Raw genomic sequence first — 25,549 nt, forward strand, 5'->3', positions numbered from 1 at the left:
ATTGATAATGTCTGATGACTGCAGGGGATTGATAATGCCTGATGACTGCATGTGATTGTTAATGTCTGATGACGTCAGGTGATTGATAATGTCTGATGACTTGCAGGTGATTGATAATGTCTGATGACTGCAGGGGATTGATAATGCCTGATGACTGCATGTGATTGATAATGCCTGATGACTGCAGGGGATTGATCATGTCTGATGACTGCAGGTGATTGATAATGCCTGGTGACTGCAGGTGATTGATAATGCCTGATGACTGCAGGTGATTGATAATGTCTGATGACTGCAGGTGATTGATAATGCCTGGTGACTGCAGGTGAATGATCATGCCTGATGACTGCAGGGGATTGATAATGCCTGATGACTGCAGGTGATGGATAATGTCTGATGACTGCAGGGGATTGATAATGCCTTTCTTCCCTGGGTTATTGAATCCCTGGGTTATTGACTGATGAATAATGAAATGAGAAGGTTTTGTGCTCTTACCGGCAGGAGAGCTTTCTGGTGTTGTGTGTATGGACAGTGAAGCTGTGTGGGTGTGTACGGACAGTGAAGGTGTGTGTGTGTGTGTGTGTACGGACAGTGAAGGTGTGTGTGTGTGTGTGTAAGGACAGTGAAGGTGTGTGTGTGTGTGTGTGTGTGTGTGTGTGTGTGTGTGTGTGTGTGTGTGTGTGTGTGTGTGTGTGTGTGTTTACGGACAGCGAAGGTGTGTGTGTTTGTAAGGACAGTGAAGGTGTGTGTGTTTGCAGACAGTGAAGGTGTGTGTGTTTGTTTACGGACAGTGAAGGTGTGTGTGTTTGTTTATGGACAGTGAAGGTGTGTGTGTAAGGACAGTGAAATGTTGTAGTGGGGTTGTGTTGGAATAGGTTGAAGAACAGGTTAAGTGTGGTATTTAGGGGGTTGGGAGGAAGTGGGGACTGGTTGAGCGGGTGTGTGTGTGTGTGTGTGTGTGTGTGTGTGTGTGTGTGTGTGTGTGTGTGTGTGTGTGTGTGTGTGTGTGTGTGTGTGTGTGTGTGTGTGTGTGTGTGTGTGTGTGTGTGTGTGTGTGTGTGTGTGTGTGTGTGTGTGTGTGTGTGTGTGTGTGTACGGACAGTGAAGGTGTGTGTGTTTGCGGACAGTGAAGGTGCAGGGCATCTCGTTTTGTGTACAGGAAGGTTAGGTGTCGACTGCTGCAGGTGAAAATTCAGGTAATTGAGATCATATGGTACACTCCTGACTGCCGTGCAACCTATATCACAGCCACACACACACACACACAGTCTTACAGTTGAAGTCGGAAGTTTACATACACTTAGGTTGGAGTCATTAAAACTTGTTTTTTAACCACTCCACACATTTTTTGTTAACAAACTGTACTTTTGGCAAGTCGGTTAGGACATCTACTTTGTGCATGACACAAGTAATTTATCCAACAATTGTGTACAGACAGATTATTTCACTTATAATTCACTGTATCACAATTCCAGTGGGTCAGAAGTTTACATACACTAAATTGACTGTGCCTTTAAACAGCTTGGAAAATTCCAGAAAGTGATGTCATGGCTTTAGAAGCTTCTGATAGGCTAATTGACATACTTTGAGTCAATTGGAGGTCTACTTGTGGATGGATGTATTTCAAGGCCTACCTTCAAACTCAGTGCCTCTTTGCTTGACATCATGGGTAAATCAAAATAAATCAGCCAAGACCTCAGAAAAAAAATTGTAGATCTCCACAAGTCTGGTTCATCCTTGGGAACAATTTCCAAACGCCTGAAGGTACCACGTTCATCTGTACAAACAATAGTACGCAAGTATAAACACCATGGGACCACGCAGCCGTCATAACGCTCAGGAAGGAGACGCGTTCTGTCTCCTAGAGATTAAAGTACTTTGGTACGAAAAGTGCAAATCAATCCCAGAACAACAGCAAAGGACCTTGTGAAGATGCTGGAGGAAACGGGTACAAAACTATCAATATCCACAGTAAAACGAGTCCTATATTGACATAACCTGAAAGGCCGCTCAGCAAGGAAGAAGCCACTGCTCCAAAACCGCTATAAAAAAAGCCAGACTACGATTTGCAACTGTACATGGGGACGAAGATCGGACTTTTTGGAGAAATGTCCTCTGGTCTGATGAAACAAAAATATAACTGTTTGGCCATAATGACCATCGTTATGTTTGTTTGGAAAAGGGGGTTGCTTGCAAGCTGAAGAACACCATCCCAACCGTGAAGCACGGGGGTGGCAGCATCTTGTTGTGGGGTAGCTTTGCTGCAGGAGGGTCTGGTGCACTTCACAAAATAGATGGCTTCATGAGGATGGACAATTATCTGGATATATTGAAGCAACATCTCAAGACATCAGTCAGGAAGTTAAAGATTGGTCGCAAATGGGTCTTCCAAATGGACAATGATCCCAAGCATACTTCCAAAGTTGTGGCAAAATGGCTTAAGGACAACAGAGTCAAGGTATTGGAGGACCATCACAAAGCCCTGACCTCAATCCTATAGAAAATGACTGGGCAGAACTGAAAAAGCGTGTGCAAGCAAGGAGGCCTACAAACCTGACTCAGTTACACCAGATCTGTCAGGAGGAATGGGCCAAAATTCACCCAACTTATTGTGGGAAGCTTGTGGAAGGCTACCCGAAACGTTTGACCCAAGTTAAACAATTTAAAGGCAACGCTACCAAATACTAATTGAGTGTCTGTAAACTTCTGACCCACTGGGAATGTGATGAAAGAAATACAATCTGAAATAAATCATTCTCTCTACTATTAATCTGACATTTGACATTCCTAAAATAAAGTGGTGATCCTAACTGACCTAACACAGGGAATTTTTACTAGGATTAAATGTCAGGAATTGTTAAAAACTGAGTTTAAATGTTTTTGGCTGAAGTGTATGTAAACTTCTGACTTCAACTGTATACACAGAGCTCTCTCGACACACTCACACAAGTATCAGAAACCTCACACACACACACACACACTCACACACACACACACACACACACACACACACACACACACACACACACACACACACAGACAAAATACATATTTTAAACGTCTTGTGCCCGCTACTTAAATCTTACAAGGTTCAGAGCAGTGGTCACCAACCGGTCGATATTAAAGACATTTCTGTAGAAAAGCCAAGTGGTCACCAACTGGTCGATACTAAAGACATTTCTGTAGAAAAGCCAAGTGGTCACCAACAGGTCGATACTAAAGACATTTCTGTAGAAAAGCCAAGTGGTCACCAACTGGTCGATACTAAAGACATTTCTGTGGAAAAGCCAAGTGGTCACCAACTGGTCGATACTAAAGACATTTCTGTAGAAAAGCCAAGTGGTCACCAACTGGTCGATACTAAAGACATTTCTGTAGAAAAGCCAAGTGGTCACCAACTGGTCGATACTAAAGACATTTCTGTAGAAAAGCCAAGTGGTCACCAACTGGTCGATACTAAAGACATTTCTGTAGAAAAGCCAAGTGGTCACCAACTGGTCGATACTAAAGACATTTCTGTGGAAAAGCCAAGTGGTCACCAACCGGTCGATATTGAAGACATTTCTGTAGAAAAGCCAAGTGGTCACCAAAGTTTTCCTATTTTGAACCATTTAATGTTTCTGAAAAGACAAACTTCACCCGGTGGACCTGGAGATCTGTGGCTGAATCAGGACACGCCTACTGTGCTGGCCAATCGGATAGCTCAAATCACCATGCCTACAGCTTCCACAGCCACAGCAAAGTTTGATTGGCTACTAGCCTATATGTGATTTCATACAACTTTTAAAAACCTTGACCAGAGAGAGACTGTCAAAGAATACAGCAAGATGCTACTGTTTTTATGAGTGAGTTCATGTTTGTTTTTATTCAGGACTGTCAACACTGTTTTTATGAGTGAGTTCATGTTTGTTTTTATTCAGGACTGTCAACACTGTTTTTATTCAGGACTGTCAACACTGTTTTTATTCAGGACTGTCAACACTGTTTTTATTCAGGACTGTCAACACTGTTTTTATGAGTGAGTTCATGTTTGTTTTTATTCAGGACTGTCAACACTGTTTTTATTCAGGACTGTCAACACTGTTTTTTATTCAGGACTGTCAACACTGTTTTTATTCAGGACTGTCAACACTGTTTTTATGAGTGAGTTCATGTTTGTTTTTATTCAGGACTGTCAACACTGTTTTTATTCAGGACTGTCAACACTGTTTTTATTCAGGACTGTCAACACTGTTTTTATGAGTGAGTTCATGTTTGTTTTTATTCAGGACTGTCAACACTGTTTTTATTCAGGACTGTCAACATTGTTTTTATTCAGGACTGTCAACATTGTTTTTATGAGTGAGTTAATGTTTGTTTTTATTCAGGACTGTCAACACTGTTTTTATTCAGGACTGTCAACACTGTTTTTATGAGTGAATTCATGTTTGTTTTTATTCAGGACTGTCAACACTGTTTTTATTCAGGACTGTCAACACTGTTTTTATTCAGGACTGTCAACACTGTTTTTATTCAGGACTGTCAACATTGTTTTTATTCAGGACTGTCAACACTGTTTTTATTCAGGACTGTCAACACTGTTTTTATTCAGGACTGTCAACATTGTTTTTATGAGTGAGTTAATGTTTGTTTTTATTCAGGACTGTCAACACTGTTTTTATTCAGGACTGTCAACACTGTTTTTATGAGTGAATTCATGTTTGTTTTTATTCAGGACTGTCAACACTGTTTTTATTCAGGACTGTCAACACTGTTTTTATTCAGGACTGTCAACACTGTTTTTATTCAGGACTGTCAACATTGTTTTTATTCAGGACTGTCAACACTGTTTTTATTCAGGACTGTCAACACTGTTTTTATGAGTGAGTTCATGTTTGTTTTTATTCATGACTGTCAACACTGTTTTTATGAGTGAGTTCATGTTTGTTTTTATTCAGGACTGTCAACATTGTTTTTATTCAGGACTGTCAACACTGTTTTTATTCAGGACTGTCAACACTGTTTTTATGAGTGAGTTCATGTTTGTTTTTATTCAGGACTGTCAACACTGTTTTTATTCAGGACTGTCAACACTGTTTTTATTCAGGACTGTCAACACTGTTTTTATGAGTGAATTCATGTTTGTTTTTATTCAGGACTGTCAACACTGTTTTTATTCAGGACTGTCAACACTGTTTTTATGAGTGAGTTCATGTTTGTTTTTATTCATGACTGTCAACACTGTTTTTATGAGTGAGTTCATGTTTGTTTTTATTCAGGACTGTCAACATTGTTTTTATTCAGGACTGTCAACACTGTTTTTATTCAGGACTGTCAACACTGTTTTTATGAGTGAGTTCATGTTTGTTTTTATTCAGGACTGTCAACACTGTTTTTATTCAGGACTGTCAACACTGTTTTTATGAGTGAATTCATGTTTGTTTTTATTCAGTACTGTCAACACTGTTTTTATTCAGGACTGTCAACACTGTTTTTATTCAGGACTGTCAACACTGTTTTTATTCAGGACTGTCAACATTGTTTTTATTCAGGACTGTCAACACTGTTTTTATTCAGGACTGTCAACACTGTTTTTATGAGTGAGTTCATGTTTGTTTTTATTCATGACTGTCAACACTGTTTTTATGAGTGAGTTCATGTTTGTTTTTATTCAGGACTGTCAACATTGTTTTTATTCAGGACTGTCAACACTGTTTTTATTCAGGACTGTCAACACTGTTTTTATGAGTGAGTTCATGTTTGTTTTTATTCAGGACTGTCAACACTGTTTTTATTCAGGACTGTCAACATTGTTTTTATTCAGGACTGTCAACACTGTTTTTATGAGTGAGTTCATGTTTGTTTTTATTCAGGACTGTCAACACTGTTTTTATGAGTGAGTTCATGTTTGTTTTTATTCAGGACTCTCAACATTGTTTTTATTCAGGACTGTCAACACTGTTTTTATTCAGGACTGTCAACACTGTTTTTATGAGTGAGTTCATGTTTGTTTTTATTCATGACTGTCAACACTGTTTTTATGAGTGAGTTCATGTTTGTTTTTATTCAGGACTGTCAACATTGTTTTTATTCAGGACTGTCAACACTGTTTTTATTCAGGACTGTCAACACCGTTTTTATGAGTGAGTTCATGTTTGTTTTTATTCAGGACTGTCAACACTGTTTTTATTCAGGACTGTCGACATTGTTTTTATTCAGGACTGTCAACACTGTTTTTATGAGTGAGTTCATGTTTGTTTTTATTCAGGACTGTCAACACTGTTTTTATGAGTGAGTTCATGTTTGTTTTTATTCAGGACTCTCAACATTGTTTTTATTCAGGACTGTCAACACTGTTTTTATTCAGGACTGTCAACACTGTTTTTATTCAGGACTGTCAACATTGTTTTTATTCAGGACTGTCAACACTGTTTTTATTCAGGACTGTCAACACTGTTTTTATGAGTGAGTTCATGTTTGTTTTTATTCAGGACTGTCAACACTGTTTTTATTCAGGACTGTCAACACTGTTTTTATTCAGGACTGTCAACACTGTTTTTATTCAGGACTGTCAACACTGTTTTTATGAGTGAGTTCATGTTTGTTTTTATTCAGGACTGTCAACACTGTTTTTATTCAGGACTGTCAACACTGTTTTTTATTCAGGACTGTCAACACTGTTTTTATTCAGGACTGTCAACACTGTTTTTATGAGTGAGTTCATGTTTGTTTTTATTCAGGACTGTCAACACTGTTTTTATTCAGGACTGTCAACACTGTTTTTATTCAGGACTGTCAACACTGTTTTTATGAGTGAGTTCATGTTTGTTTTTATTCAGGACTGTCAACACTGTTTTTATTCAGGACTGTCAACATTGTTTTTATTCAGGACTGTCAACACTGTTTTTATGAGTGAGTTCATGTTTGTTTTTATTCAGGACTGTCAACACTGTTTTTATGAGTGAGTTCATGTTTGTTTTTATTCAGGACTGTCAACATTGTTTTTATTCAGGACTGTCAACACTGTTTTTATTCAGGACTGTCAACACTGTTTTTATTCAGGACTGTCAACATTGTTTTTATGAGTGAGTTAATGTTTGTTTTTATTCAGGACTGTCAACACTGTTTTTATTCAGGACTGTCAACACTGTTTTTATGAGTGAATTCATGTTTGTTTTTATTCAGGACTGTCAACACTGTTTTTATTCAGGACTGTCAACACTGTTTTTATTCAGGACTGTCAACACTGTTTTTATTCAGGACTGTCAACATTGTTTTTATTCAGGACTGTCAACACTGTTTTTATTCAGGACTGTCAACACTGTTTTTATGAGTGAGTTCATGTTTGTTTTTATTCATGACTGTCAACACTGTTTTTATGAGTGAGTTCATGTTTGTTTTTATTCAGGACTGTCAACATTGTTTTTATTCAGGACTGTCAACACTGTTTTTATTCAGGACTGTCAACACTGTTTTTATGAGTGAGTTCATGTTTGTTTTTATTCAGGACTGTCAACACTGTTTTTATTCAGGACTGTCAACACTGTTTTTATTCAGGACTGTCAACACTGTTTTTATGAGTGAATTCATGTTTGTTTTTATTCAGGACTGTAAACACTGTTTTTATTCAGGACTGTCAACACTGTTTTTATGAGTGAGTTCATGTTTGTTTTTATTCATGACTGTCAACACTGTTTTTATGAGTGAGTTCATGTTTGTTTTTATTCAGGACTGTCAACATTGTTTTTATTCAGGACTGTCAACACTGTTTTTATTCAGGACTGTCAACACTGTTTTTATGAGTGAATTCATGTTTGTTTTTATTCAGGACTGTCAACACTGTTTTTATTCAGGACTGTCAACACTGTTTTTATTCAGGACTGTCAACATTGTTTTTATTCAGGACTGTCAACACTGTTTTTATTCAGGACTGTCAACACTGTTTTTATGAGTGAGTTCATGTTTGTTTTTATTCAGGACTGTCAACACTGTTTTTATGAGTGAGTTCATGTTTGTTTTTATTCAGGACTGTCAACATTGTTTTTATTCAGGACTGTCAACACTGTTTTTATTCAGGACTGTCAACACTGTTTTTATGAGTGAGTTCATGTTTGTTTTTATTCAGGACTGTCAACACTGTTTTTATTCAGGACTGTCAACACTGTTTTTATTCAGGACTGTCAACACTGTTTTTATGAGTGAATTCATGTTTGTTTTTATTCAGGACTGTCAACACTGTTTTTATTCAGGACTGTCAACACTGTTTTTATGAGTGAGTTCATGTTTGTTTTTATTCATGACTGTCAACACTGTTTTTATGAGTGAGTTCATGTTTGTTTTTATTCAGGACTGTCAACATTGTTTTTATTCAGGACTGTCAACACTGTTTTTATTCAGGACTGTCAACACTGTTTTTATGAGTGAATTCATGTTTGTTTTTATTCAGGACTGTCAACACTGTTTTTATTCAGGACTGTCAACACTGTTTTTATTCAGGACTGTCAACATTGTTTTTATTCAGGACTGTCAACACTGTTTTTATTCAGGACTGTCAACACTGTTTTTATGAGTGAGTTCATGTTTGTTTTTATTCAGGACTGTCAACACTGTTTTTATGAGTGAGTTCATGTTTGTTTTTATTCAGGACTGTCAACATTGTTTTTATTCAGGACTGTCAACACTGTTTTTATTCAGGACTGTCAACACTGTTTTTATGAGTGAGTTCATGTTTGTTTTTATTCAGGACTGTCAACACTGTTTTTATTCAGGACTGTCAACACTGTTTTTATGAGTGAATTCATGTTTGTTTTTATTCAGTACTGTCAACACTGTTTTTATTCAGGACTGTCAACACTGTTTTTATTCAGGACTGTCAACACTGTTTTTATTCAGGACTGTCAACATTGTTTTTATTCAGGACTGTCAACACTGTTTTTATTCAGGACTGTCAACACTGTTTTTATGAGTGAGTTCATGTTTGTTTTTATTCATGACTGTCAACACTGTTTTTATGAGTGAGTTCATGTTTGTTTTTATTCAGGACTGTCAACATTGTTTTTATTCAGGACTGTCAACACTGTTTTTATTCAGGACTGTCAACACTGTTTTTATGAGTGAGTTCATGTTTGTTTTTATTCAGGACTGTCAACACTGTTTTTATTCAGGACTGTCAACATTGTTTTTATTCAGGACTGTCAACACTGTTTTTATGAGTGAGTTCATGTTTGTTTTTATTCAGGACTGTCAACACTGTTTTTATGAGTGAGTTCATGTTTGTTTTTATTCAGGACTCTCAACATTGTTTTTATTCAGGACTGTCAACACTGTTTTTATTCAGGACTGTCAACACTGTTTTTATTCAGGACTGTCAACACTGTTTTTATTCAGGACTGTCAACACTGTTTTTATGAGTGAGTTCATGTTTGTTTTTATTCAGGACTGTCAACACTGTTTTTATGAGTGAGTTCATGTTTGTTTTTATTCAGGACTGTCAACATTGTTTTTATTCAGGACTGTCAACACTGTTTTTATTCAGGACTGTCAACACTGTTTTTATGAGTGAGTTCATGTTTGTTTTTATTCAGGACTGTCAACACTGTTTTTATTCAGGACTGTCAACACTGTTTTTATGAGTGAATTCATGTTTGTTTTTATTCAGTACTGTCAACACTGTTTTTATTCAGGACTGTCAACACTGTTTTTATTCAGGACTGTCAACATTGTTTTTATTCAGGACTGTCAACACTGTTTTTATTCAGGACTGTCAACACTGTTTTTATGAGTGAGTTCATGTTTGTTTTTATTCATGACTGTCAACACTGTTTTTATGAGTGAGTTCATGTTTGTTTTTATTCAGGACTGTCAACATTGTTTTTATTCAGGACTGTCAACACTGTTTTTATTCAGGACTGTCAACACTGTTTTTATGAGTGAGTTCATGTTTGTTTTTATTCAGGACTGTCAACACTGTTTTTATTCAGGACTGTCAACATTGTTTTTATTCAGGACTGTCAACACTGTTTTTATGAGTGAGTTCATGTTTGTTTTTATTCAGGACTGTCAACACTGTTTTTATGAGTGAGTTCATGTTTGTTTTTATTCAGGACTCTCAACATTGTTTTTATTCAGGACTGTCAACACTGTTTTTATTCAGGACTGTCAACACTGTTTTTATTCAGGACTGTCAACATTGTTTTTATGAGTGAGTTAATGTTTGTTTTTATTCAGGACTGTCAACACTGTTTTTATTCAGGACTGTCAACACTGTTTTTATGAGTGAATTCATGTTTGTTTTTATTCAGGACTGTCAACACTGTTTTTATTCAGGACTGTCAACACTGTTTTTATTCAGGACTGTCAACACTGTTTTTATTCAGGACTGTCAACATTGTTTTTATTCAGGACTGTCAACACTGTTTTTATTCAGGACTGTCAACACTGTTTTTATGAGTGAGTTCATGTTTGTTTTTATTCATGACTGTCAACACTGTTTTTATGAGTGAGTTCATGTTTGTTTTTATTCAGGACTGTCAACATTGTTTTTATTCAGGACTGTCAACACTGTTTTTATTCAGGACTGTCAACACTGTTTTTATGAGTGAGTTCATGTTTGTTTTTATTCAGGACTGTCAACACTGTTTTTATTCAGGACTGTCAACACTGTTTTTATGAGTGAATTCATGTTTGTTTTTATTCAGTACTGTCAACACTGTTTTTATTCAGGACTGTCAACACTGTTTTTATTCAGGACTGTCAATACTGTTTTTATTCAGGACTGTCAACATTGTTTTTATTCAGGACTGTCAACACTGTTTTTATTCAGGACTGTCAACACTGTTTTTATGAGTGAGTTCATGTTTGTTTTTATTCATGACTGTCAACACTGTTTTTATGAGTGAGTTCATGTTTGTTTTTATTCAGGAATGTCAACATTGTTTTTATTCAGGACTGTCAACACTGTTTTTATTCAGGACTGTCAACACTGTTTTTATGAGTGAGTTCATGTTTGTTTTTATTCAGGACTGTCAACACTGTTTTTATTCAGAACTGTCAACATTGTTTTTATTCACGACTGTCAACACTGTTTTTATGAGTGAGTTCATGTTTGTTTTTATTCAGGACTGTCAACACTGTTTTTATGAGTGAGTTCATGTTTGTTTTTATTCAGGACTGTCAACATTGTTTTTATTCAGGACTGTCAACACTGTTTTTATTCAGGACTGTCAACACTGTTTTTATTCAGGACTGTCAACATTGTTTTTATGAGTGAGTTAATGTTTGTTTTTATTCAGGACTGTCAACACTGTTTTTATTCAACACTGTTACAACACATAAAACTTGCTTCTCCCTACTTCCACTCGCGCTGCAATGAATGAGTAACGATGTGTATCGAGAGCCCTGCGTTGTTATTATTATTAGCAGCTTGTCGTGCCTATTTCAATATTGAGGAATATTTCCCTTTCTCTGGTCATAGGAACAACATGAATTTGTGCCTGAGGCAGATGCGGTGTGACTCGAGTTTTGAAATCAGGTGGAAGACAGTGTCTCCTCTCTCTGGTCAATTTCACCGGAGGAAAGGAAGGAGAGAGCAGGTGGAAGACAGTGTCTCCTCTCTCTGGTCAGTCTCACCAGAGGAAAGGAAGGAGAGATCAGGGATCGTGAGAGGCTGACCCTCTGCTGCTCTCTCCCTCTCTCTGGTCAGTCTCACCGGAGGAAAGGAAGGAGAGAGCAGGGACCGTGAGAGGCTGACCCTCTGCTGCTCTCTCTCTCCGCTGAGACTAATGCCGCGTTCAAGACAACTGGGAACTCAGAACTCTCAAATCTCCAACTTCAGTGCTTTCAATACAACTGGGAACTCGAGAAAAAAACGATATCCAACTGGGGAAAGATTCCATCACTGGCTTCATTCTAGAGCTTGGACTTTCCGACCTGAAGATCACTGACATCATGATTTGACCTCATATTTGTCTGAGTTCCCGGTTGTCTTCAAAGCACCATGACAATCAGATGCATGTACCATCAGTCCAGTAAAATAAAAAAGATAATTATTTCAATTTGTGGTCAGCTCTGCTTTGCAAGTGCTACACTAGTTTATAAATATCATATGACCTGAGAATAACAGAATTGGCAGGCCAGGCATATAGCCAATATGCTGTGATAACGTAGATCTCAGCTTGCTTTTGGACTGCGAAAGTGATCTTGACTTAGAAACGGTTGGTGACCATTGGTTTAGAGCTAGTCGTTAAAAACAAATGTTTTGGACAGAAAGTGTGTAGTGTAGCCTGTCCAGTAGTGACGTCCAGTGTCGTTTACCTTCTCCCTAACCCATCTCTCCCTCTCTTCCCTCTTCAGGTGCTCTGTCAGGGGGTCAGCTGGGTCCAGGAGAGCTGTTGCAACAGAGGTTACGCTGTGGCCAGGTGGACCAGGCTCTAGGAATTCTGGGAGCCATGGAGTGGAGCACTATGGGAACGGAGTGTTACCGGGCACTGACCTCTGTCACAGACTACCTGCTGAGGCTAGAGCTGGACCAGACCAGAGAGGGTGAGACCAGGGCAATGCATTCATCAATCTGTCACTTAGGCTGCGTTTACACAGTCAGCCCAATTCTGGTCATCTGCCTAAATATTGGCAAAAAAGATGATCTGATTGGTCAAAATTATCAGAATTGGGCTGCCTGTGTAAATGTAGCTTTAGTCAATCAAGTAATCAGTCCAGCAAACTGTAAATCAATTAATCAATCAATCAGTTGACTAATGAATCAATCAATCAACCAAATATAGTAAACCATCAAATTATTAAATCAATGCATTAATCAATCTATTAATCAACCAACCAGTCGGTCAGTCAGTCAATCAATCAATCAACCAGTCAATCAGTAAACCAATCAAATGAATGTTTATTTCCTGTCTGCAGCCCAGTTGGAGGCAGCTCTGGGTGTGTTCTACGCTCCGCCCCGCCCACTCTCTGACTCGGTGGTTCTAGAATACAGAGGGCCAATCAGCAAGTACGCCCGACGCTTCTTCCACCACCTACTCAGGTAACCCAGCCCCCTACAGTATAACCCACCCACTCGGGTAACCACACCTCCTATACACTTAACCACACCCACCAAGGTCTGCCAAACGGAGAAAAAAAAACATTCACCTTTCATTTAAATACAATCATAATTTTTCTGTCATCTTAGATTGACATTTTAGTCATTTAGCAGACGCTCTTATCCAGAGAGACTAACAGTTAATTGGGTTTAAGATACTGTAGCTAGGTGAGACAACCACATGTTAGTCACAGTGTATTCTGAAAGTATTCAGACCCCTCCGGCTTTTTACACATTCTGTTACGGCCTTATTCTAAAATGGATTACATTGGTCGTTTTTTCTCATTAATCTTAACAAAATACCCCATAATGACAAAGCAAAAACAGGTTTTTAGAAATGTTATCAAATGTATTAAAAATAACAAACTGAAATATTCCATTTGGGGCAAAAAAGTATTTTGCCAGCCACCAATTGTGCAAGTTCTCCCACTTAAAAAGATGAGAGAGGCCTGTAATTTTCATCATAGGTACACTTCAACTATTTTCCACCATAATTTGCAAATAAATTCATCAAAAATCCTACAATGTGAATTTCTGGATTTTTTTTCTCATTTTGTCTGTCATAGTTGAAGTGTACATATGATGACAATTACAGGCCTCTCTCATCTTTTTAAGTGGGAGAACTTGCACAATTGGTGGCTGACTAAATACTTTTTTGCCCCACTGTAAGTATGATGGAGGCCACTGTGTTCTTGGGGACCTTCAATGCTGCAAAAATTATTTGGTACCCTGATCTGTGCCTCAACATGATCCTGTCTCGGAGCTCTACAGACAATTCCTTCAACCTCATGGCTTGGTTTTTGCTCTGACATGCACTGTCAACTGTGGGACCTTATATAGACAGGTGTGTGCCTTTCCAAATCATGTCCAATCAATTGAATTTACCACAGGTGAACTTCAATCAAGTTGTAGAAACATCTCAAGGATGATCAATGGAAACAGGATGTACCTGAACTCATAGCAAAGGGTCTGAATACCTATGTAAATAAGATATTTCTGTTTATTTATTTTTTATAAATGTGCAAAAAAAATCTAAAAACCTGTTTTCACTTCGTCATTATGGGGTGTTGTGTGTAGATTGACAAGGAAATAGTTTTATGTAATTCATTTTAGAATGAGGCTGTAACGTAACAAAATGTGGAACAAGTCAAGGGGTCTGAATACTTTCCCAAGGCACAGGAAGCACATTTTCCCTCAATCAAGTAATTATTAGTGCTAGTAGGAAAAAACAAGTGAGTTTAAAAAATAATAATTCTACATTAGTTAATAAAGTAAGTAGCTAACAGCACTGAGTCGATCAATTCAGAATAATGATGATGATGATGAATGATGATGATGACGATGTGATCTCTTGCTCTCAAACACTCACACATACACACGCACATACACACACACATACATATATACACACACACACACACACACACACACACACACACACACACACACACACACACGGAAAGTTGAAAAGAGGGTCTTCTCCCCATTTATAGAGATGAGAGTTGGGAGGCTGAGTATCTACTCAGTACAATACTCCCTAACTTCTCCAGGCCAGAGCCAACATGAAACAAACAAACTCAACCAAAGAGAAGCGTTTTCATTTGATGTTGAAGAAGAGATGAATGCAGGTGGGTGATAAGGGAGAGGGAAAAGGAGGGAGGAGAGAGGAGAGAGGAGAGGAGAGGGGAGAGAGGGAGGGAGGGAAGAGGGGAGGGGAGGGAGGAGAGGAGGGAGGAGAGGAGGGGTGCCAGAAAAGGCTCTGCTTGCCAAAGAGAGAAAATGGAAGAAGGAAGATGTGGAGTGAACGAGCCTAGCAAGAACACTGGACCACTGTAGTGATGGCAGGTTTTACAGCAAGAACACTGGACCACTGTAGTGATGGCAGGTTTTACAGCAAGAACACTGGACCACTGTAGTGATGGCAGGTTTTACAGCAAGAACACTGGACCACTGTAGTGATGGCAGGTTTTACAGCAAGATCACTGGACCACTGTAGTGATGGCAGGTTTTACAGCAAGAACACTAGACCACTGTAGTGATGGCAGGTTTTACAGCAAGAACACTGGACCACTGTAGTGATGGCAGGTTTTACAGCAAGATCACTGGACCACTGTAGTGATGGCAGGTTTTACAGCAAGAACACTGGACCACTGTAGTGATGGCAGGTTTTACAGCAAGAACACTGGACCACTGTAGTGATGGCAGGTTTTACAGCAAGAACACTGGACCACTGTAGTGATGGCAGGTTTTACAGCAAGAACACTGGACCACTGTAGTGATGGCAGGTTTTACAGCAAGATCACTGGACCACTGTAGTGATGGCAGGTTTTACAGCAAGAACACTATGGACCACTGTAGTGATGGCAGGTTTTACAGCAAGAACACTGGACCACTGTAGTGATGGCAGGTTTTACAGCAAGAACACTGGACCACTGTAGTGATGGCAGGTTTTACAGCAAGAACACTGGACCACTGTAGTGATGGCAGGTTTTACAGCAAGAACACTGGACCACTGTAGTGATGGCAGGTTTTACAGCAAGATCACTGGACCACTGTAGTGATGGCAGGTTTTACAGCAAGAACACTGGACCACTGTAGTGATGGAAGGTTTTACAGCAAGAACACTGGACCACTGTAGTGATGGCAGGTTTTACAGCAAGAACACTGGACCACTGTAGTGATGGCAGGTTTTACAGCAAGAACACTGGACCACTGTAGTGATGGCAGGTTTTACAGCAAGAACACTGGACCACTGTAGTGATGGCAGGTTTTACAGCAAGAACACTGGACCACTGTAGTGATGGCATGTTTTACAGCAAGAACACTGGACCACTGTAGTGATGGCAGGTTTTACAGCAAGAACACTGGACCACTGTAGTGATGGCAGGTTTTACAGCAAGAACACTGTGGACCACTGTAGTGATGGCAGGTTTTACAGCAAGAACATTATAGACTATTGTAGTGATGGCAGGTTTTACAGCAAGAACACTGGACCACTGTAGTGATGGCAGGTTTTACAGCAAGAACACTGGACCACTGTAGTGATGGCAGGTTTTACAGCAAGAACACTGGACCACTGTAGTGATGGCAGGTTTTACAGCAAGAACACTGGACCACTGTAGTGATGGCATGTTTTACAGCAAGAACACTGGACCACTGTAGTGATGGCAGGTTTTACAGCAAGAACACTGGACCACTGTAGTGATGGCAGGTTTTACAGCAAGAACACTGTGGACCACTGTAGTGATGGCAGGTTTTACAGCAAGAACATTATAGACTATTGTAGTGATGGCAGGTTTTACAGCAAGAACACTGTGGACCACTGTAGTGATGGCATGTTTTACAGCAAGAACACTGTGGACCACTGTAGTGATGGCAGGTTTTACAGCAAGAGCACTGTGGACCACGGTAGTGATGGCAGGTTTCACAGCAAGAACACCGTGGACCACTGTAGTGATGGCAGGTTTCACAGCAAGAAAACTGTGGACCACTGTAGTGATGGAAGGTTTTACAGCAAGAACACTGTGGACCACTGTAGTGATGGCAGGTTTTATAGCAAGAACACCATGTTGTGGGGGTGCTTTGCTGCAGGGGACTGGTGCACTTCACAAAATAGATGGCATCATGAGGATGGACAATTATGTGGATATATTGAAGCAACATCTCAAAACATCAGTCAGGAAGTTAAAGCTTGGTCACAAATGGGTCTTCCAAAATGACAATGACCCCAAGCATAATTCCAAAGTTGTGGCAAAATGGCTTAAGGACAACAAAGTCAAGGTGTTGGAGTGGCCATCACAAAGCCCTGATTTCAATCCTATAGAAAATGACTGGGCAGAATGAAAAAGCATGTGCAAGCAAGGAGGCCTACAAATCTGACTCAGTCACACCAGCTCTGTCAGGAGGAATGAGCCAAAATTCACCCAACTTATTGTCGGGAGCTTGTGGAAGGCTACCCAAAACGTTTGACCCAAGTTAAATAATTTAAAGGCAATGCTTCCAAATACTAATTGAGTGTATGTAAACTTCTGACCCACTGGGAATGTGATGAAAGAAATACAATCTGAAATAAATAATTCTCTCTACTATTATTCTGACATTTAACATTCTTAAAATAAAGTGGTGATCCTAACTGACCTAAGACAGGGAATTTTTACCAGGATTAAATGTCAGGAAATGTGATAAACTGAGTTTAAATGTATTTGGCTAAGGTATATGTAAACTTCCGACTTCAACTGTATATAAACTCAATTCTGGGTTCATTTTGTTGGTGTATACATACACATTACTGGGGCAGCAGGTAGCCTAGTGATTAGAGTGTTGGGCCAGTAACCAGCAGGTAGCCTAGTGGTTAGAGTGTTGGGCCAGTAACCAGCAGGTAGCCTAGTGGTTAGAGTGTTGGGCCAGTAACCAGCAGGTAGCCTAGTGGTTAGAGTGTTGGGCCAGTAACCAGCAGGTAGCATAGTGGTTAGAGTGTTGGGCCAGTAACCAGCAGGTAGCCTAGTGGTTAGAGTGTTGGGCCAGTAACCAGCAGGTAGCATAGTGGTTAGAGTGTTGGGCCAGTAACCAGCAGGTAGCCTAGTGGTTAGAGTGTTGGGCCAGTAACCAGCAGGTAGCCTAGTGGTTAGAGTGTTGGGCCAGTAACCAGCAGGTAGCCTAGTGGTTAGAGTGTTGGGCCAGTAACCAGCAGGTAGCATAGTGGTTAGAGTGTTGGGCCAGTAACCAGCAGGTAGCCTAGTGGTTAGAGTGTTGGGCCAGTAACCAGCAGGTAGCCTAGTGGTTAGAGTGTTGGGCCAGTAACCAGCAGGTAGCCTAGTGGTTAGAGTGTTGGGCCAGTAACCAGCAGGTAGCCTAGTGGTTAGAGTGTTGGGCCAGTAACCAGCAGGTAGCATAGTGGTTAGAGTGTTGGGCCAGTAACCAGCAGGTAGCCTAGTGGTTAGAGTGTTGGGCCAGTAACCAGCAGGTAGCATAGTGGTTAGAGTGTTGGGCCAGTAACCAGCAGGTAGCCTAGTGGTTAGAGTGTTGGGCCAGTAACCAGCAGGTAGTCTAGTGGTTAGAGTGTTGGGCCAGTAACCAGCAGGTAGCATAGTGATTAGAGTGTTGGGCCAGTAACCAGCAGGTAGCCTAGTGGTTAGAGTGTTGGGCCAGTAACCAGCAGGTAGCATAGTGGTTAGAGCGTTGGGCCAGTAACCAGCAGGTAGCCTAGTGGTTAGAGCGTTGGGCCAGTAACCAGCAGGTAGCCTAGTGGTTAGAGTGTTGGGCCAGTAACCAGCAGGTAGCCTAGTGGTTAGAGTGTTGGGCCAGTAACCAGCAGGTAGCCTAGTGGTTAGAGTGTTGGACCAGTAACCAGCAGGTAGCCTAGTGGTTAGAGTGTTGGACCAGTAACCAGCAGGTAGCCTAGTGGTTAGAGTGTTGGGCCAGTAACCAGCAGGTAGCATAGTGGTTAGAGTGTTGGGCCAGTAACCAGCAGGTAGCCTAGTGGTTAGAGTGTTGGGCCAGTAACCAGCAGGTAGTCTAGTGGTTAGAGTGTTGGGCCAGTAACCAGCAGGTAGCATAGTGGTTAGAGCGTTGGGCCAGTAACCAGCAGGTAGCCTAGTGGTTAGAGCGTTGGGCCAGTAACCAGCAGGTAGCCTAGTGGTTAGAGCGTTGGGCCAGTAACCAGCAGGTAGCCTAGTGGTTAGAGCGTTGGGCCAGTAACCAGCAGGTAGCCTAGTGGTTAGAGCATTGGGCCAGTAACCAGCAGGTAGCATAGTGGTTAGAGCGTTGGGCCAGTAACCAGCAGGTAGCATAGTGGTTAGAGTGTTGGGCCAGTAACCAGCAGGTAGCATAGTGGTTAGAGTGCTGGGCCAGTAACCAGCAGGTAGCATAGTGGTTAGAGCGTTGGGCCAGTAACCAGCAGGTAGCATAGTGGTTAGAGTGCTGGGCCAGTAACCAGCAGGTAGCCTAGTGGTTAGAGTGTTGGACCAGTAACCAGCAGGTAGCATAGTGGTTAGAGCATTGGGCCAGTAACCAGCAGGTAGCATAGTGGTTAGAGTGTTGGACCAGTAACCAGCAGGTAGCATAGTGGTTAGAGTGTTGGGCCAGTAACCAGCAGGTAGCATAGTGGTTAGAGAGTTGGGCCAGTAACCAGCAGGTAGCCTAGTGGTTAGAGCTTTGGGCCAGTAACCAGCAGGTAGCATAGTGGTTAGAGCGTTGGGCCAGTAACCAGCAGGTAGCATAGTGGTTAGAGTGTTGGGCCAGTAACCAGCAGGTAGCATAGTGGTTAGAGTGCTGGGCCAGTAACCAGCAGGTAGCCTAGTGGTTAGAGCGTTGGGCCAGTAACCAGCAGGTAGCCTAGTGGTTAGAGCATTGGGCCAGTAACCAGCAGGTAGCATAGTGGTTAGAGCGTTGGGCCAGTAACCAGCAGGTAGCATAGTGGTTAGAGCATTGGGCCAGTAACCAGCAGGTAGCATAGTGGTTAGAGCGTTGGGCCAGTAACCAGCAGGTAGCATAGTGGTTAGAGTGTTGGGCCAGTAACCAGCAGGTAGCATAGTGGTTAGAGTGCTGGGCCAGTAACCAGCAGGTAGCATAGTGGTTAGAGCGTTGGGCCAGTAACCAGCAGGTAGCATAGTGGTTAGAGTGTTGGGCCAGTAACCAGCAGGTAGCCTAGTGGTTAGAGTGTTGGGCCAGTAACCAGCAGGTAGCCTAGTGGTTAGAGTGTTGGGCCAGTAACCAGCAGGTAGCCTAGTGGTTAGAGTGTTGGGCCAGTAACCAGCAGGTAGCATAGTGGTTAGAGTGTTGGGCCAGTAACCAGCAGGTAGCCTAGTGGTTAGAGTGTTGGGCCAGTAACCAGCAGGTAGCATAGTGGTTAGAGTGTTGGGCCAGTAACCAGCAGGTAGCCTAGTGGTTAGAGTGTTGGGCCAGTAACCAGCAGGTAGCATAGTGGTTAGAGTGTTGGGCCAGTAACCAGCAGGTAGCCTAGTGGTTAGAGTGTTGGGCCAGTAACCAGCAGGTAGCATAGTGGTTAGAGTGTTGGGCCAGTAACCAGCAGGTAGCCTAGTGGTTAGAGTGTTGGGCCAGTAACCAGCAGGTAGTCTAGTGGTTAGAGTGTTGGGCCAGTAACCAGCAGGTAGCATAGTGATTAGAGTGTTGGGCCAGTAACCAGCAGGTAGCCTAGTGGTTAGAGTGTTGGGCCAGTAACCAGCAGGTAGCATAGTGGTTAGAGCGTTGGGCCAGTAACCAGCAGGTAGCCTAGTGGTTAGAGCGTTGGGCCAGTAACCAGCAGGTAGCCTAGTGGTTAGAGTGTTGGGCCAGTAACCAGCAGGTAGCCTAGTGGTTAGAGTGTTGGGCCAGTAACCAGCAGGTAGCCTAGTGGTTAGAGTGTTGGACCAGTAACCAGCAGGTAGCCTAGTGGTTAGAGTGTTGGACCAGTAACCAGCAGGTAGCCTAGTGGTTAGAGTGTTGGGCCAGTAACCAGCAGGTAGCATAGTGGTTAGAGTGTTGGGCCAGTAACCAGCAGGTAGCCTAGTGGTTAGAGTGTTGGGCCAGTAACCAGCAGGTAGTCTAGTGGTTAGAGTGTTGGGCCAGTAACCAGCAGGTAGCATAGTGGTTAGAGCGTTGGGCCAGTAACCAGCAGGTAGCCTAGTGGTTAGAGCGTTGGGCCAGTAACCAGCAGGTAGCCTAGTGGTTAGAGCGTTGGGCCAGTAACCAGCAGGTAGCCTAGTGGTTAGAGCGTTGGGCCAGTAACCAGCAGGTAGCCTAGTGGTTAGAGCATTGGGCCAGTAACCAGCAGGTAGCATAGTGGTTAGAGAGTTGGGCCAGTAACCAGCAGGTAGCCTAGTGGTTAGAGCTTTGGGCCAGTAACCAGCAGGTAGCATAGTGGTTAGAGCGTTGGGCCAGTAACCAGCAGGTAGCATAGTGGTTAGAGTGTTGGGCCAGTAACCAGCAGGTAGCATAGTGGTTAGAGTGCTGGGCCAGTAACCAGCAGGTAGCCTAGTGGTTAGAGCGTTGGGCCAGTAACCAGCAGGTAGCCTAGTGGTTAGAGCATTGGGCCAGTAACCAGCAGGTAGCATAGTGGTTAGAGCGTTGGGCCAGTAACCAGCAGGTAGCATAGTGGTTAGAGCATTGGGCCAGTAACCAGCAGGTAGCATAGTGGTTAGAGCGTTGGGCCAGTAACCAGCAGGTAGCATAGTGGTTAGAGTGTTGGGCCAGTAACCAGCAGGTAGCATAGTGGTTAGAGTGCTGGGCCAGTAACCAGCAGGTAGCATAGTGGTTAGAGCGTTGGGCCAGTAACCAGCAGGTAGCATAGTGGTTAGAGTGTTGGGCCAGTAACCAGCAGGTAGCCTAGTGGTTAGAGTGTTGGGCCAGTAACCAGCAGGTAGCCTAGTGGTTAGAGTGTTGGGCCAGTAACCAGCAGGTAGCCTAGTGGTTAGAGTGTTGGGCCAGTAACCAGCAGGTAGCATAGTGGTTAGAGTGTTGGGCCAGTAACCAGCAGGTAGCCTAGTGGTTAGAGTGTTGGGCCAGTAACCAGCAGGTAGCATAGTGGTTAGAGTGTTGGGCCAGTAACCAGCAGGTAGCCTAGTGGTTAGAGTGTTGGGCCAGTAACCAGCAGGTAGTCTAGTGGTTAGAGTGTTGGGCCAGTAACCAGCAGGTAGCATAGTGATTAGAGTGTTGGGCCAGTAACCAGCAGGTAGCCTAGTGGTTAGAGTGTTGGGCCAGTAACCAGCAGGTAGCATAGTGGTTAGAGCGTTGGGCCAGTAACCAGCAGGTAGCCTAGTGGTTAGAGCGTTGGGCCAGTAACCAGCAGGTAGCCTAGTGGTTAGAGTGTTGGGCCAGTAACCAGCAGGTAGCCTAGTGGTTAGAGTGTTGGGCCAGTAACCAGCAGGTAGCCTTGTGGTTAGAGTGTTGGACCAGTAACCAGCAGGTAGCCTAGTGGTTAGAGTGTTGGACCAGTAACCAGCAGGTAGCCTAGTGGTTAGAGTGTTGGGCCAGTAACCAGCAGGTAGCATAGTGGTTAGAGTGTTGGGCCAGTAACCAGCAGGTAGCCTAGTGGTTAGAGTGTTGGGCCAGTAACCAGCAGGTAGTCTAGTGGTTAGAGTGTTGGGCCAGTAACCAGCAGGTAGCATAGTGGTTAGAGCGTTGGGCCAGTAACCAGCAGGTAGCCTAGTGGTTAGAGCGTTGGGCCAGTAACCAGCAGGTAGCCTAGTGGTTAGAGCGTTGGGCCAGTAACCAGCAGGTAGCCTAGTGGTTAGAGCGTTGGGCCAGTAACCAGCAGGTAGCCTAGTGGTTAGAGCATTGGGCCAGTAACCAGCAGGTAGCATAGTGGTTAGAGCGTTGGGCCAGTAACCAGCAGGTAGCATAGTGGTTAGAGTGTTGGGCCAGTAACCAGCAGGTAGCATAGTGGTTAGAGTGCTGGGCCAGTAACCAGCAGGTAGCATAGTGGTTAGAGCGTTGGGCCAGTAACCAGCAGGTAGCATAGTGGTTAGAGTGCTGGGCCAGTAACCAGCAGGTAGCCTAGTGGTTAGAGTGTTGGACCAGTAACCAGCAGGTAGCATAGTGGTTAGAGCATTGGGCCAGTAACCAGCAGGTAGCATAGTGGTTAGAGTGTTGGACCAGTAACCAGCAGGTAGCATAGTGGTTAGAGTGTTGGGCCAGTAACCAGCAGGTAGCATAGTGGTTAGAGAGTTGGGCCAGTAACCAGCAGGTAGCCTAGTGGTTAGAGCTTTGGGCCAGTAACCAGCAGGTAGCATAGTGGTTAGAGCGTTGGGCCAGTAACCAGCAGGTAGCATAGTGGTTAGAGTGTTGGGCCAGTAACCAGCAGGTAGCATAGTGGTTAGAGTGCTGGGCCAGTAACCAGCAGGTAGCCTAGTGGTTAGAGCGTTGGGCCAGTAACCAGCAGGTAGCCTAGTGGTTAGAGCATTGGGCCAGTAACCAGCAGGTAGCATAGTGGTTAGAGCGTTGGGCCAGTAACCAGCAGGTAGCATAGTGGTTAGAGCATTGGGCCAGTAACCAGCAGGTAGCATAGTGGTTAGAGCGTTGGGCCAGTAACCAGCAGGTAGCATAGTGGTTAGAGTGTTGGGCCAGTAACCAGCAGGTAGCATAGTGGTTAGAGTGCTGGGCCAGTAACCAGCAGGTAGCATAGTGGTTAGAGCGTTGGGCCAGTAACCAGCAGGTAGCATAGTGGTTAGAGTGCTGGGCCAGTAACCAGCAGGTAGCCTAGTGGTTAGAGTGTTGGACCAGTAACCAGCAGGTAGCATTGTGGTTAGAGCATTGGGCCAGTAACCAGCAGGTAGCATAGTAGTTAGAGTGTTGGACCAGTAACCAGCAGGTAGCATAGTGGTTAGAGTGTTGGGCCAGTAACCAGCAGGTAGCATAGTGGTTAGAGAGTTGGGCCAGTAACCAGCAGGTAGCATAGTGGTTAGAGCATTGGGCCAGTAACCAGCAGGTAGCATAGTGGTTAGAGCGTTGGACCAGTAACCAGCAGGTAGCATAGTGGTTAGAGTGTTGGACCAGTAACCAGCAGGTAGCATAGTGGTTAGAGTGTTGGACCAGTAACCAGCAGGTAGCATAGTGGTTAGAGCATTGGGCCAGTAACCAGCAGGTAGCCTAGTGGTTAGAGTGTTGGACCAGTAACCAGCAGGTAGCATAGTGGTTAGAGTGTTGGACCAGTAACCAGCAGGTAGCATAGTGGTTAGAGCGTTGGGCCAGTAACCAGCAGGTAGCCTAGTGGTTAGAGCGTTGGGCCAGTAACCAGCAGGTAGCCTAGTGGTTAGAGCGTTGGGCCAGTAACCAGCAGGTAGCCTAGTGGTTAGAGTGTTGGGCCAGTAACCAGCAGGTAACCTAGTGGTTAGAGCGTTGGGCCAGTAACCAGCAGGTAGCATAGTGGTTAGAGCGTTGGGCCAGTAACCAGCAGGTAGCATAGTGGTTAGAGCTTTGGGCCAGTAACCAGCAGGTAGCCTAGTGGTTAGAGCTTTGTGTCAGTAACCAGCAGGTAGCCTAGTGGTTAGAGCGTTGTGTCAGTAACCAGCAGGTAGCCTAGTGGTTAGAGCATTGGGTCAGTAACCAGCAGGTAGCCTAGTGGCCAGAGTGTTGGGCCAGTAACCAGCAGGTAGCATAGTGGTTAGAGCTTTGGGCCAGTAACCAGCAGGTAGCCTAGTGGTTAGAGCGTTGGGCCAGTAACCAGCAGGTAGCCTAGTGGTTAGAGCGTTGGGCCAGTAACCAGCAGGTAGCATAGTGGTTAGAGCGTTGGACCAGTAACCAGCAGGTAGCATAGTGGTTAGAGCGTTGGGCCAGTAACCAGCAGGTAGCCTAGTGGTTAGAGTGTTGGGACAGTAACCAGCAGGTAGCATAGTGGTTAGAGCGTTGGACCAGTAACCAGCAGGTAGCATAGTGGTTAGAGCGTTGGACCAGTAACCAGCAGGTAGCATAGTGGTTAGAGCGTTGGGCCAGTAACCAGCAGGTAGCCTAGTGGTTAGAGTGTTGGGCCAGTAACCAGCAGGTAACCTAGTGGTTAGAGCGTTGGGCCAGTAACCAGCAGGTAGCCTAGTGGTTAGAGCGTTGGGCCAGTAACCAGCAGGTAGCCTAGTGGTTAGAGTGTTGGGCCAGTAACCAGCAGGTAACCTAGTAGTTAGAGCGTTGGGCCAGTAACCAGCAGGTAGCCTAGTGGTTAGAGTAATGGGCCAGTAACCAGCAGGTAGCCTAGTGGTTGGAGCGTTGGACCAGTAACCAGCAGGTAGCCTAGTGGTTAGAGTGTTGGACCAGTAACCAGCAGGTAGCCTAGTGGTTAGAGTGTTGGACCAGTAACCAGCAGGTAGCCTAGTGGTTAGAGCTTTGGGCTAGTAACCAGCAGGTAGCCTAGTGGATAGAGCGTTGGGCCAGTACCATTAGGTAGCCTAGTGGTTAGAGCGTTGAGCCAGTAACCAGCAGGTAGCCTTGTGGTTAGAGCATTGGGCCAGTAACCAGCAGGTAGCCTAGTGGTTAGAGCGTTGGGCCAGTAACCAGCAGGTAGCCTAGTGGTTATGGTGTTGGGCCAGTAACCAGCAGGTAGCCTAGTGGTTAGAGTGTTGGACCAGTAACCAGCAGGTAGCCTAGTGGTTAGAGCGAAGGACCAGTAACCAGCAGGTAGCCTTGTGGTTAGAGCGTTGGGCCAGTAACCAGCAGGTAACCTAGTGGTTAGAGCGTTGGGCCAGTAACCAGCAGGTAGCCTAGTGGTTAGAGCGTTGGGCCAGTAACCAGCAGGTAGCCTAGTGGTTAGAGCATTGGGCCAGTAACCAGCAGGTAGCCTAGTGGTTAGAGCGTTGGACCAGTAACCAGCAGGTAGCCTAGTGGTTAGAGCGTTGGACCATTAATCAGCAGGTAGCCTAGTGGTTAGAGCGTTGGACCAGTATCCAGCAGGTAGCCTAATGGTTAGAGCGTTGGGCCAGTAACCAGCAGGTAGCCTAGTGGTTAGAGCTTTGGACCAGTAACCAGCAGGTAGCCTAGTGGTTAGAGCATTGGGCCAGT

General features: G+C 43.4%; 1 protein-coding gene across 5 annotated transcripts in view; it reads left to right on the top strand.

The window, feature by feature from the left end:
- LOC110505954 (WD repeat-containing and planar cell polarity effector protein fritz homolog) overlaps positions 1-25,549 on the top strand; it is a 195,046-nt gene that overhangs the window by 119,959 nt on the left and 49,538 nt on the right. For all 5 annotated transcript variants that reach the window (XM_090184051.1, XM_090184047.1, XM_090184040.1 and 2 more), the window contains exons 12-13: positions 12,328-12,516; positions 12,889-13,012. In XM_090184051.1, the coding sequence (XP_090040177.1) occupies positions 12,328-12,516; positions 12,889-13,012 (313 nt within the window). The remainder of the gene's footprint in view (positions 1-12,327; positions 12,517-12,888; positions 13,013-25,549) is intronic.

The sequence above is a fragment of the Oncorhynchus mykiss genome, chromosome 1 (assembly GCF_057628025.1).
Source record: "Oncorhynchus mykiss isolate SJ-2025 chromosome 1, ASM5762802v1, whole genome shotgun sequence".
Lineage (NCBI taxonomy): Eukaryota > Metazoa > Chordata > Actinopteri > Salmoniformes > Salmonidae > Oncorhynchus > Oncorhynchus mykiss.